This window comes from Gambusia affinis, linkage group LG24, assembly GCF_019740435.1.
Source record: "Gambusia affinis linkage group LG24, SWU_Gaff_1.0, whole genome shotgun sequence".
Lineage (NCBI taxonomy): Eukaryota > Metazoa > Chordata > Actinopteri > Cyprinodontiformes > Poeciliidae > Gambusia > Gambusia affinis.
This window is the reverse complement of record NC_057891.1, coordinates 12796656-12810703: the sequence shown is the minus strand read 5'-3', so window position 1 is coordinate 12810703 and position 14048 is coordinate 12796656. Positions and strand designations below refer to the sequence as shown.

At 38.6% G+C, this 14048-nt stretch overlaps 1 protein-coding gene across 7 annotated transcripts in view; it reads right to left on the bottom strand.

Annotated features, from left to right (window-relative positions):
* LOC122827403 (sodium-driven chloride bicarbonate exchanger-like) overlaps nucleotides 1-14048 on the bottom strand; it is a 61004-nt gene that overhangs the window by 28639 nt on the left and 18317 nt on the right. For 6 of the 7 annotated variants that reach the window (XR_006370057.1, XR_006370058.1, XM_044110304.1 and 3 more), the window contains 2 exons: nucleotides 13289-13318; nucleotides 2364-2445 (listed from right to left, as the gene is read on the bottom strand). Coding sequence is in view for 5 of the 7 variants with exons in the window: in XM_044110304.1 (XP_043966239.1) it covers nucleotides 2364-2445; nucleotides 13289-13318 (112 nt within the window). In the remaining 2 variants the exon portion in view is untranslated. Of the gene's footprint in view, nucleotides 1-2363; nucleotides 2446-9878; nucleotides 10343-13288; nucleotides 13319-14048 lie in introns of those variants that run through there. The other variant, XM_044110303.1, reaches the window with a different exon arrangement.

Sequence of the window (14048 nt, the reverse complement as noted above, 5' to 3'; positions counted from 1 at the left end):
TATTCTCCCAAAAATGATGCTAAATTCAAAGACTTGTTTAATAAAGAATATGCCTGATGGATTACTTTCCAGGGTGAAACTGTATCTCTACTACAGTTACCTCACAATCTCAAGAGACTCCAGAAACCAACAGGAAGGCAGAAATCGAGGTTAAGCGAGATTATGTACTACGTCAAAATATATTTGTCACTTGGACAGGCTTGATGCTGTCAGCGCATGTCTCATAGTGGATGGACCTGTCTAGAGCAAACAGCTCTTAGCGCTTCGTAAATTATGTATGTGGGAAGCAATAGGAAGAGGTTGGAAATTCGCTGCATATCCAGCAAATTTTCCTAACCACATAGTTATGAACCAGATCAGAAGGGATGTAGAGGAAGGAGACGTGAGAGGAGGGTTTTGTACGCAAGTGAGTCAAGACTTGTGTGTGGTGGGCTTTATAAAAATAGCTTCCCTCTCTGAGGCATGACCAACTGCTGATGTCATATGATGTTTCCTTTTTTGTCTCTTCCTCTTCTTCCGTTCAAACAGTAGTTTGTGGTTTGATGAGATTACAACCACTTAAGATGAATGTACAGCGCTTTCAACATTCCTTTAATTAAATATCTAGAAATGTGTGACGGCCAAAGGAATTTGTGGAAACTCAGTCAAATTAAAGGATATGAAGAATGTTCATATTGAAGAGTAAAGGAGTGATTCAGTTCAGTTCAGTAGAATATTTATCATAAAGGGAAATACAGCTAATAGAAAATAACTAATCATCTAAGCCATCAGAAAAAAGCTGAAGAAAAATGGCGAAAGATGATTTTAAGAGAATACTGCAACTTGCTAACCATTAGCTGCTAATGAAGCAAAGGTTTTCTGCTTTACAGTCTCCTGTCGTTGCTAAACTAAAAGGTTGTTTTACAGGTTTTTAAAGTTTAGTTTTAAACTGTAAAACACTTGGACCAGTCTTTCTCAAACTCCGGTCCCCAGTCCACTGGGGTTTTGGGTGCCCCCTAGTGGCCTGCGAGGTACTGCACACAAACCACCATTTATTTGTTTACAGGCAAAGTGCAGCGCTACAGTTAGCTTACCAAATGTTATCTTCAGGCTTTCACTAAAAAGAAAGCCTGAAGATACCGGTGGAAAGTCTGTGCTGAGTGTGATACGGCGGTGAACAGAGCTGCACCCCATGCTAACTAACTGCATCTTAACACCTTAGTAGGATTTAATGTATCGATGCTAGAGGATGAAAAATCGATAACTTCAGAGGAAAAAAGTATCAATAAATATCATAGAATCGATAAAATTACACAGTCCTCAGCCTGAACAAGTTTGATCCATCACACCTGAATTAAATTCATAAAAACTTCAACCTCTGTAGAAACAAAGAGAACATTTTATATTTTTAGTGCTTTCTTGGTGTCAGAACCAATTAATCTAAAATAGAAAAAAAAAACTATTTATGGACTTTTCAAATCAGGACAGGAATAAATGAAACCTATTTTACTCCACGTTTTATTAAACACAGCATGACGCATCATCTGCAACATGAGCTGGATTTCATTGTAACATCCCAACCAGAGTGTTAGAAACAGCATGGGACCGCACGGTTCAGCCTTCAGATAAAGAACTTCATGGAGAACATTTCAAAGTGTGATAATAATGTTTGTCACATTATCTGTTATGCTTTTTCAAAAAAAGTTTTAAGGAATACTTCATGCTTGTCACACACCAAAGAATAAGTCATAATTTAATGTGTTGCTGTGAAGCTGTTTGGCATTACTGCTGAATTATAACCAAGGCAAGTGAGGTCTGGGGTGCTGATGATGTTGTTCTGACTCTTGATAAGACCTGGATGATTCATCAGTGCACTTATTTATTCAGTTTCTTTGCTTGATATTACAATTTGTTATCTGAAACGTGTGATTAAAAAAAAAAAAGCACACACCCACCCACACACAAGAAAAGAACCAAATACTTTTTTCACAATTCATGAGGGGTTTTAACTAGACAAACAGAAGCTCCTTTAGTGGCTTTTATTAGTCTTTTCTTCAAAATATATTAGTGATCACTATTATTTTAACCCAATAGTGACACATTGTAGTAATTATGACGGCTGGAAGCTGATTTATTTTTGGCGTACACTTTGACATCAGTTGCTGCGTTAGCAGCAAAAATATTCATTACAGCACATTTGCAGACACTCAATGTCACAAGCTTCAGTCTTAAGGTCTGAAAAAAAATGGAAGAAATCTGCAAGGAGGTAAAACTTGTGCCCACTCTCTTTTTTTAGTTGTTATTTTACAATTGCCTTTTAATAATTACTAAACAAACATATTTAGAAAACCTTGTTACAATAAGCATCATGTAAGGCAGTTTACCTTCAAGTTCTTCCTTCTCAAAATTGGTGTTGAGCATAGAACGTGTTCCCCCGCGGTCCAACACCGCCTCCTCATCAGTCCTCTACAGGAGACACAAACTCTAAGTTATTACTCAGCATATGAATCATATTAGTAATCCAACATCTATTGCGTTACTGTTTATATGCAGGATGTAGTGATGTGTAGCACTTCTCCACCCCCCCAAAAAAAGCTCAAAAAAAAAAAAAAAAAACTTTAGAGAAGCATTTCCTTCTTCACTCAAGTAAAAGAAACATTTTCAGAATGATGCTTAAAGTGGTTACATAAAACCACCTACACACGCACACACACACACACACCGATATTAAACCACCAGTCTGTCTGTCTCGGCCCAACCCACCCAGACAACCTGCCACATAAAGCTTACATTCAAGGTTGCCACGGCAACAAGGGACAACCAGCCGTGATATGGAAAGAGTCACGCTCATATTCGAAGTACCAGAATAGACATGTTCTAGATGGATGTTTTAAATATAGGATGTCCAAGTCAAATTCTTGCATTGTTTCCTTGGGAGTGTATTTACAGAAAAGATAATTATTATTTATATTATTAAATTATTGTTACAGTAGGTGGAGGTGGAAGGAATAGAAGTCTCTCATAGCCAATTACACTGACTGGAAATGTTTCATATGTTCCCTTCTCAGCAGGTGTTTCGCTTAGGAAGATTATCGGTGATGCACCGCCTCCACTCTGTACTTCCTTTGCAAATATACATCAAGTGCCAAAGTGACAGTGTGTCACTTCAAAATGTGACATTTTATTAACACTGAAGTTTCCCTCAGATGTCAAAAGTTCAGTTTGGTCTAAATTTAAATACAACATCCAGAATGTCTGAAGTACAGGAGGTAACTGTATGACTGTAACTGTGTAATTGAACCTACATCATTTTGAAAACTAACCATTAAGTTCAGATTTTCTTTCCCCTTCTATAATGATAGTGACCATAAAGCATTTACAACCTATTTCTAATCTTAATTTTATTGAGTAATATTGCTATGATAAAAAAAAAATAAACGAGAGGGGGAAAAGGAGGGTATGAAGAAGAGAAGTATCCTATCTGACAGGTTAGTGTGCTGCTTGTTATGAAAAAAGCAGCCTGGCCTCCTTTTTTCTGTGTTTTCTGTTCATTTGTTTAGACAGAAATGTGGAAAAAGCCAGAATCATTTGTATGCAGTTGTCGTCATGTCAGCAATTACAGCAGAGACAACTTTATCCCTTTTATTGACTATTTTCATAATATTAAAAACCATTAAGCCCAGAACACTGAGTGCTAGCATCTCCAGACCATGTACCTAGGTATAAGCAGTTGTCATGGTGACACCACCTACATCGCTTTACTCTGTTTTCTTTTGACTTTGTGTGTCTTATGAGCTGAGAGACAACTAAAACTAATAACACAACACACTAACTATGCACAAAAAAATAACAACTAAGAAAGATACTAAAGGTACTTATGTTTGTATTTCTGCCCATATTAGGACTTTGTATTAATGTCCATTTATTTTAATAACTGGATTTATGCAAACCCAGACATTTTCCACAACCTTAACTGTTACTAGTCTATTCCTAACTCTAACTTTAACCAAAACCTAATTCAAATCAGTCCAGCAGTCTTCAGAAGAGTAGTAAATATGTCAGAAATGGTCCTAAATAGAAAGATTAAACAAACACACACATATGTGAGAATCAAGCCAGAGCTGTAAAGGAGAGTGGCCAGAGGTTGACATACTTACTGTAAATAGGAACATGAAGCGAGGAACTCAATATTCTAATGGCACAAACATGAGGGCAGCTTTGTTTTTCAAATTTTGTCGCCCTACAACTACAAACTGAAAGGTAAATTTAGATGAAAGCCTAAGTCATAACTTAGAAACTACAGTTCACACTCTCTCTCCATCCGGTCTGATTGAGCTGGAGTTATTTTACAAAGACAAATGGAGAAAATAATAATATTAATGTAGGTGTGAAAAGTTGAGACATCCTCTGGAAGATTTGCAGAAGTAATTGAAGTAAAATGTTTGTTTCACTTCAAGAATATGAGTCCTTTTGAGTTCTAAAGCACACAAAATCCCTCAAAAATACAATATTTGTGAATGAAACAGTTGAAAGGATAGAAGTGCTTTCCTAAGGAATTGCTAATTCTAGCCCAGAACCTTTCGTTCTCTGCTTTGCCATTTTGCCAGTGCATTTTACTGCAATGAAACTAATTAATGCAGATAATAGGTTTCATCTGTTATGAAGTATTTAATTCTCATTGACATTCTAGTGAGTTTGAGTTAGTGAGTTGAAGGTTTCTAAAAGTCAGGAGATGCAAAAAGAGGAGATGTTAATGGAGGCTGCTGACCACCAAAATATAAAACACCATCCTGGTTCTCAGATTTGGAACCATGAGCCAAAAAAAAATAATAATGTTTGGAGATTTTAGAGGTTTTAAAGAATAGGTGAAACAAAAGCTAATCTGTTTCAATAAAAGGTTTTGATGGTAGGCTGAGGAGGTTTTTAGGGCCGGATCAAAATTGGTTTATTTCGCAAAACTGCAACAGAAACACTTTTTTTTTTAATCACATGAGTCACGTGATCAACTACAGGACATTACCACTGGCACAAACCACAACAGGAAGTACTTAGAGAACCACAACATGTCATTTTTTAGTAACTTATTGCATGAACAAACCTATTCAGGTGTGATTTTAATTGCGTTTCTTATTTAATTGTGTTTTTCTACATTAGTTTTGTGCACATTTGTAATGGAAATGCAGCTTTAATATCAGTGTATTATTATTTGTGGAGAACATGTTTGGTTGTTAAAGAAACTTGATTACTATGGACTCATCTTGTGAAAAGATAATCACCCCCTTTCTACATGTGACAACAAATCCATCTACTGCTAGCTCTATGGGACCTTCACATTTTCCATTACTTCCTTTTGGGCTCTTTTATAATTTACTCATCTCTTAGTAACCGCCCATTAAATGAAGTAAAGACTGACATCCAATATCCCTGACTGATGCTGCACCCTTCCCTTCTCTGTCCCACACAAAGCTTTGACAAATGAGCCAGAATCTCCTCCCTGCAGGTCCCGGCTTCTATTTATAGGCACCAGTTTCCTCCGCCCAACGCCGCTGACCCCAGAGCAGCAGCGTGCTGGCTAACCAATCTGGGCTGAGATTAATCTGTGAGCAGTTATGATGGGATAAAACCTCGTCTCCGACCGCTAGATGGGCGACAGAGGGCCCAATGCGGGGAAGAGAATTAATTCTGCTGCTTTTCCCGTTCGCTCGTCGATGGAGATTTCAGAGCGAATGGGAGCACTGGGCACGTGATCAGGACTCCGGGTGGGTGGGAGGGAGGCGGGTTGGGAGGGGGAATGCAATGAACAGAATGTAAAATGAACCAAATTCAAGTGCACGACTGTTTACCCTGAAATGTTTTGTGTTCCCTTTCCAACCAGCTCGTGTATTTCAGCATAAACCGCTTCATCAGTATGTGACAAAAACGTGATGCAGACGGCCTAATGCATACTCATACTTGCAGGCAGTGATGTGATGGGGAGGAACGGCGTGGATGAGCGAGCAACACAGGCTTCTGGAAGCTCTAATGTCACAAAGTGTTAAGTGTGAGTGTGTGTGTTTATGATGTACATGCATGCAGAAACGTGTTTGAGTACTTGTGCCATGATGGGAGCCGAGCATCATCACCTCCTGAGGACAACTGACACTGAGCTGCCTTTGATGAACAAAAAAAAACAAAACATAAAAAAAACCCTAATATCTAATGTATTCCCTAGTTTGAATGCGTTTCATTTGGATTTGTGGTGCATAATTAGGAATTTTCTATCAGAAATTCAACACCGAACGCTACACTGTAGAAGAATGTCATGGCTTGATTCTGTAAAAAAAATAAAAAATTAAAAAAAAGTCGATGGGAAGATGCAAAATTATACTTCACAACAATGTTTTCTGTTTTCAAAGAATCTAGACTAGTAACCTCACCTCAACTTTGACGGGCAGTATTTTGAAAAGACGTGCATCAGAAGCAGTGCATACTTCAGTGACGGTATTGGATATTTCACAAAGTCCTTGCTCATATTTAGACCCATATAATGTGTCTTTCCAAACACTAACATACAGAGAAAGATGAACAGTTTGACCCCTTTCTCCTTCTGATCATTTTCTTTTGTCTTAAAAAGCTGTTAAAGTTCAATCCTCATGAAACGCAAGTCTACAAGTGACAGCCAAGTCTGCATTTATTCACATCTGAACCACCGAAAACAAAAGTTCACTCGATCAGTTTACATTTTTTATAAAATCAACCATCATTTCCTCTACACCTTCATGTGCACAATAGAAAACTGAAGCTGTATTAGTTGGAGATTAGTAAATAATGAAGTTGCAAGCTAGCGATCAAACATGCTATTGAGAATTTCATGCTGTTTCAGATCTTCCGGTTCCGTCACATCTCAAAACTCGTCTACGTTTGTTCAAGCCGTAATGAGATGGCGGTTCAAAACAGCTTTGAACTGTTTTGTCACCCTTTTCAATGTCATCATGAATAAAACATGGCTCCGTCTATGCAAATGAAAAGGGAGTAAAAAAAACATTTTCTAATGCATATTTTGGAATTGTTTAGATGTTTGGTTCACTTGAACCAAACATGGTTTGATGTTGGATTACAGCAGAGTTAACTTACAGAACATGGTCATGGTTTCTGTAGGTCATTAGCAATTTACCATAGAAACTAAACCACCCGCACTTTAAACTTCTTGATCATTACTTTTCTAATCCTCATACTAGCTTCCTGTTGAACAACAGAGGACATCAAACAAGAATGTGCTTTTCACCTTTCAACACCGTTTTGCAAGTACAATAATTTTGTGTTTTAAGACAAAGCAGTGTTAGCCCGCATAATATCTACACCCACTAGCCTGTCACAGCAATGGCTGACGTTTGTTTTGTACGAATTTGACTCCAGAAAAGGTGATGTTCTTAATCAAGACAAACAATTTTGTTTAACATTTTGCTTATTGTTTTTTTTTTTTTTTAAACAATTTTAGAGACATTTTTGAACATGATTTGCAGGTGACTCATGGGCAACTTGTTGCCTCTGAGTTTAGTGTCACCAACTTGTTTTCAAAAAACACTAAATTTTCATTATTTTAACAGTAAAATGTGTGCTACTACTGTTTATTAATTAGATGGGTTTTATTCTTTTAGCTCTGCGGCTTTATCTCTGATTCATATAGACATGAAAGGACATAAATAAACCTACACATCTTTACATAAAGCCACCTATATTTTTGAATAACTATATTTTCATATATATAGTTATTGCATAACTATATACAGTAGCTGTATACAGTTATAACTATATAACTGTATAGTAATTATTAACAGCCATAAAAATTACGGCTATTATCCTAGCCATAATTATTCCTGACAGAAGAATCTACTTTCAGATAAGATTATCTAATATATAAATTGCTGACTGCTTGTCATGTAACTATTTTTAAAGAAAATCTGATTTCCTGTTCTTTGCTGTGCAGTGTTGACAACATACTATACATTAGCTTTGCATACATATTTTTATACAGTGTATGTATGAATTTTGTCTTCAACTGGCTAAAAACAGGATTCGAGTTGCTTTAAATCTAAAAATAGTGAGCCACAGGAGAAGCTAAATTTAGACCAATTGAGACGTTAGCAAAACTAAATTCTCATTTTGAAGATATTTAATTTTCTTTCTTTGTGTTCAATCTTAACACCTTCTTCTACAGCTGCTGCCTCCTACCTGGCTTGAGGTAAACTGTAAATAGCTTTTCTCATGGCTTTTTTGTTAAATAATTTCTTGAGAACTTGAGAGGGTTATCATGTGTATCTTAGTTGCTTCTTTGTTTAATGTTATTTTTTGCAAAACCTGTCATTTGAGGTAGACAACCACATTTTGGCACTCCATTGTGCTGTCGTTTACTCTTTCCATTTCCAGATAATAGTGTTTTATAAGACATTCGAAGCGTCAGATATTGTTTTACAATGACACTCTGCTTTAAACTTTTCCAGAACATTCTCTCTGACTTGTCTGCTGTATTTCTCTGCTGTATGACACAGCTTGTTCTCAAATAATCTCTAACAAACCTGTGGGGCCTCCACAGAACTCGATTTACAGATTCAATTACACACACCTGGACTCTACAGATAGAACTTTCCAGTTTACAATTAAGCACTACTTTGAGAAATCACATGAAGTCCCAGTATAATATATTGAAATTCAAATGGTGTGACTATGTTTTCGGTGCATTGTACAAGTGACGACTAAATCTTTCGATGTACTTAACAGAAGATCCTACATGCAGCCAACAGGAGATACTAGAGATGAAGAACAACAATGATGTTTTCAACTATCATATTGCATTTTTTTAGGCCAGAGTAAATCCCAGGTTCACTGAACCTTTCAGGCTACCTTCCGGGAATCTGTGTTCAGTAACAGTGTTCACTGGGAAGAAGAAATGCAACCTCCTTTCTGTGCCCTTCAACAATCTCTCCTGAGGCTCCCACAGCAGCAAGGTTGATGAATGTTTACAATTTCAGGCGCTGAGAAATAGGACAAGTAAAGTGCAGTAAAAATCATACAAAATGAGGCATTTGTCCTTCACCGTGCACGCAGAAGTAGCCATGCAACTGGCCCATCCTGTTCTAAACACAGTTGCATAATGTCAATCTCTTTAATCTCAATCTGCCTTAGTGTACTTTCTGCAAGTGTTAGGAGCTACAGTGATTGTTGTAGATCGCAAACAGGGAACACGGATTATCAGTAACAAAAGTACAAGATCTCCGATTGGCTAACAGCTTCTGTTGTCATGGTTTTCACCCCCACAGATGGCTGTGGTGGCCGTGGCAATGGCAGCAGCAGGATCAGCACTGGTGGCGTACAGAGCAGGGTACTCAAAGTACCCAGGGGACATCGCTACATCACCTGTTCTCTTGGACAGAGCAGGAGACATAGTGCAGGCAATAGATCTGGTCAATCAACTAGAGGCAAGTCAGAGTCGTCATATCCATCACATGAGACTAAAACCACATCAACAGCAACAATCTAGCATTCCTGGCTTGTCTTCGGCACCAGAAATTAGAGTGAGTGTTATAGAGCATGGAGTAGCATGTACAGTATAAGCTCCAGAATGACAGTCCCATCTGTCAGCCACCCTCCTCTGGAGTATTCACTCATAAATCAACTGAACTAGCTCTCATTTTACAACAAGAGCCTAGCTTTACTTGCATTACTATGATGCAGCCTAGACACTGGTAACCTGAATCAAGCCAATATGAGCTTGAGTAATATTGCTCAAGTACCCCGAAGAAGAAACACTTCTTTAGGGTACTTTGAAAATTTACAGATAGTGTCTAGCCAAAAAAAAAAAAAAAATCAATTTCAGCTGATACAGCAACAGGAAAGGAACATACAAAGACAAAGGAACATACCTGATAAACAAATCCCTTATTGAGATCCACTGAGATCATGGTGTTCATGAAAGGTTGCCCGCTAACTCCCCTTGCAGTCTGCTTGCAGCAGTGGTAGAAAATGAAAAGCGAAGGCTCAAGGCCTGACTCCGACTCTGAGCTCAGGATGTTTGTGCAAGTTGGACAGAAAGTGAGAGGAAACCTCAGAGAAGGACAGAGTCAGCTCATCTGTCGGCTCGTCTCGGTCAGAACCTCTCCTTCCCTCGGCCGCTCGCATCAGTCACTCTTCCCATGCTGGAACGCGGAAGCAACCCCGCTTCCAAAGGCTCCACAACACCAGCATTCGAAAAGAAAAGTAGCACAGCTCCAGCTCCAGTCTCTGTCTCTCGCTCTGCCTCCCAAGGCTTTCATCCAGGGCAGCATCAAATGCTTCTGACAAGCGTCCATCCGCCAATCCCCCCAGAGAGATTAGCGCTCTGACATCACCGATGCTGCGCTGTGCACCGTTCTGCTCCGCTGACTCCCTGAGCTATAGGGCTGTGTAGCATTACCCAAGAGAAGAGTCTTAGGTCACAGGGAAAAATGCCATCCTACAAGGGAGGATGTTCGCACAAGTCCTGCTATACTTCCCCACTACGCGTCACGGCGCATCTTGAAAAACGGCAGGCAGGGAGAGGTGAATGCTGTAGTTGCTGCAGTCCCACTGATCACTGCATGTGCACATTTCGATGCTTGTGTATGTATGTGTGTCAGCTGAGCCTACCTAAGGTAAAGAAGCTGCTCTCTGGTTAAACTGCATCGTCAGCAGAACAAAGAGGGAGAAGAAGATGATTCTTCTGCTATGCTACAACCGTTCAACATCAAAATTCCTACCTTTACAGGGTATAGTATCTTACTGTACTCATAAAGACAGAATTCAAAACTTCCCATTTCAAAAGCTATTAAAAACACTATTCATTCCAATGCTCTTCATTTAACCGTTTATCTCTCACCTTGTAGCTCCTCTGCCTTCCTTGTCCGCCTGCCAGTTTTTCACAGCCAAATCACCAAGTTGGAAAAAGTTTTCTCTGATCTAAGAAGAACCCAACATTCCAAAGAATAACCCAGGAAACATAAGCACACATCTTCTGACTGTCCCCGCTGATTCTCTCCAAGCCGGAGATGTACCCTGCTATACCAGGACAGAGGACCCTGGTCAGAGTCATCGAAGCGCTGCTTCCAAGAGATCAAAATCTGTTACTTTAGGTTCCCACGTATTTAGACCTACTGTCTGCATGTACTCAGAGTCGTGCTGATTTTGCCTGAAATGTTGGGATTTTATAGTGGACAGAACCGACTGCTTAGATTTCTTTCTCATGACCAATTCCTTTATCTACTATCCTTACATCATGGGATATTTTTACTTGCGTAACTGATTACCCAAAACATATCTCCAATTTAACTCTGCTCACGCTCAGTTGAAACCAGATATTTACCTACACTGTAAGAAAAAAAGGTAACACTATTTGTTTCACAGACTGACATAAAATCAGACAAAAACTTACCTATTTAAGTCAGGTAGGCTGAACAGAATTAGTTTCTTCTTGATAATTTTCCAAATGACAGATTTCATATCCCTTTCTGTATATTCATGAGTTTATAAGGACTGCAATTACTTATAAAGTAATTAGGTAGTTCAGTTCAATTATGTAAAGCTGAATTCAATTGCTTTCAGTTCAGTTAATTACCTTAAGTTCAATTTCAGTCAATTAAATTCATTGTAGTTCAATTTAGTTAAAGTCAATTTAATACTATTTTGGGTCAGTGTAAATAAATAAGTTTCTTTTTACAATGTTAGTTCATTTAAGCAGGATGTAAAAATGTTCTACACAAAGAAAAGAATATCTGCTAAAAAAAGAAAAGAAAATCTGCTCACTAAAAACTCAGCCAGTGGACTTTACTCAGTTTCTAACATATCATTCCAGGAAAATAAAACAAATGAAAGCTTCATGTGCCCAAACTTCCAGCTCTGCTGAAGCCTTGACCTCATCTAAGTGGAGGATTCAACATTTTTCAAAAGTCTCCCACTTTGTGCTTAGTCCTGTCCTCGGTGTGGCTGTGAGCCATCAGTTGCATAAGCAATATTTCATCAGAGTGGATGTCATACAACGCAAACACGCTTCATGGCTGTCCTCCAGAACTGGCTCTGAGGCCTGCTTCGACTCTCGCCCGGGGAGCTCCTCAAAGCGTTTAATGCGTTGAAAGCTCCAACTCCACTTAATTCCGGTTATTGATTGAAGGCAGCCTGCTGAGGATTCCAGATGCATTGTGGCACGTGTCACAACTCGGATCCGATAATGCAGGACATCTGCTAAGCAAGCTGGCTAATCACAGTTAGCCAACTGCAGCTGTGGAATATTTAGTTTAACTCCAATATTTTTACACTGGGAACAAAAAATGGACATAACACCAGTAAAATAGAAATATAATACTCGTAGCGTTGCTCTTAATAACAAAGGAAAAAGCCTGGCAACATTGTACATACCATTGTAATATTAGCAGAAAATAACTACAGTTAATTCACCTCTGGGGTTATACAAATTTAACAAACTCACAACATGATGTCCCTTAAACTGGCAAAGTGAACTTCAAAAGTAGGAATGTACTGAGGTGAAAAACCAGAACTCAATTCAAATCCGCCCTTCTAGAGTGAACAATTGTTCACAAGAGGAAGATATTTGAGACAGGAGGATCTGTTCTTCCCAAGAGTGAATTGCTCGGAGAAACGACAAAAGACTAAAGAAATCCATAACAGATTCAACAAGCCTCAGTTAGCACAGTCAGAATAAAGAGTGAACCAATATGGCTTCTTTGAAGCGTTCCAACAAGAAAGCCTTTTGTTTCTCTAAAGAACATGGTGACATCTAAACGAAACAAAACACTTCTGAAACAACGTATTTTTGGATTACATCTATATTATAGCACTGGATTATTTGTCTATAATTCAATGTTACCCTATGGAAACTAAACACCCTGTATGAGTACGAATACATCATACCTGTCCAGCACAGGTTGGCAAGGTGATGGTTTGGGCCTGTGTTGCAGTCAAAGGACACAGACTAACAGCTTGGCTGAAGCTGGGTCGTGAATTGGACAGTAATGCCAAAATCACCAACAAATCTATAACGGAACCGATGGTCTAGTCAAAGTACAGACCTCAACCTGATTGAAAGGCAATGGTGGACCAACCAGAGAGCCATGCAACCTCAAAGTCAAAGATGGCAAAAAAAACAAACATCCCACGCATTGACATAAGAGACTGATGCACTCATGGCGAAACTACCATTACCATCATGTTATTACTATTATTATTATTATATAAATACTGAAAAATAAAAGGTTATTAAAACAAGCCTGTCTTACTTAAGAAAATACTGATGGAGTCTACTCACCACATCTTTACTTTCTTGAGAACTTTGTTCCTGAAAGTCAAAGAACAAGGAGACAAGTTAAAATCTATTTACTCTGTGAACCAATTATTGAACATCAAAATGGAGTTAAGTATTCAAATACTCTGAAAGAAATTACATGTTCCTAATAAAACCACAAACCTCAATGTATTTCAATAAGATTTTACATGGCAGTGTACAGTGTATCAATACTTTAAGATGTATTGTAAATTTAAGAAACTCAAAAGCAATCTCTCGAGAAATGAATCAGTCGTACTTTCATGTTTGACCTTGGGAACCCAGAAACACGATGAAGTGAGTTGATATATAGATCCCCTGAGATGATTCACCAAACTAATACCTCACATAATCATACACATCAGAGGGAAACTATGGCAACACTTGCAGCTTGCAGGGTAGGAGCGGGTGGTGTGGGGAGACAGCAACGACTTACAATGACAAGGAAGCAGCCATGCTGCACTGAGTGCAGAGCTGCGTTACAGGCTTCACCTTATGCTAGAAAACCACGTCCTCACATAACACCACCCCAAATAGAGCAGTCAGATTATTGATTGGCCTCCAGAGCAATCACCGCTTTTATTACTGGTCCGCATAAAACAATGGATGCCATCTTCCTGCTCTTGCACTGACACTGCATGCAATGGAGTGAACATCTTTTTTTAATTATTATTTTAAATGGCATACTCACCTGAATACCAGTGCTTTGGAATAGTATGTTTTGAAGCGGACATTGTTGTATTTA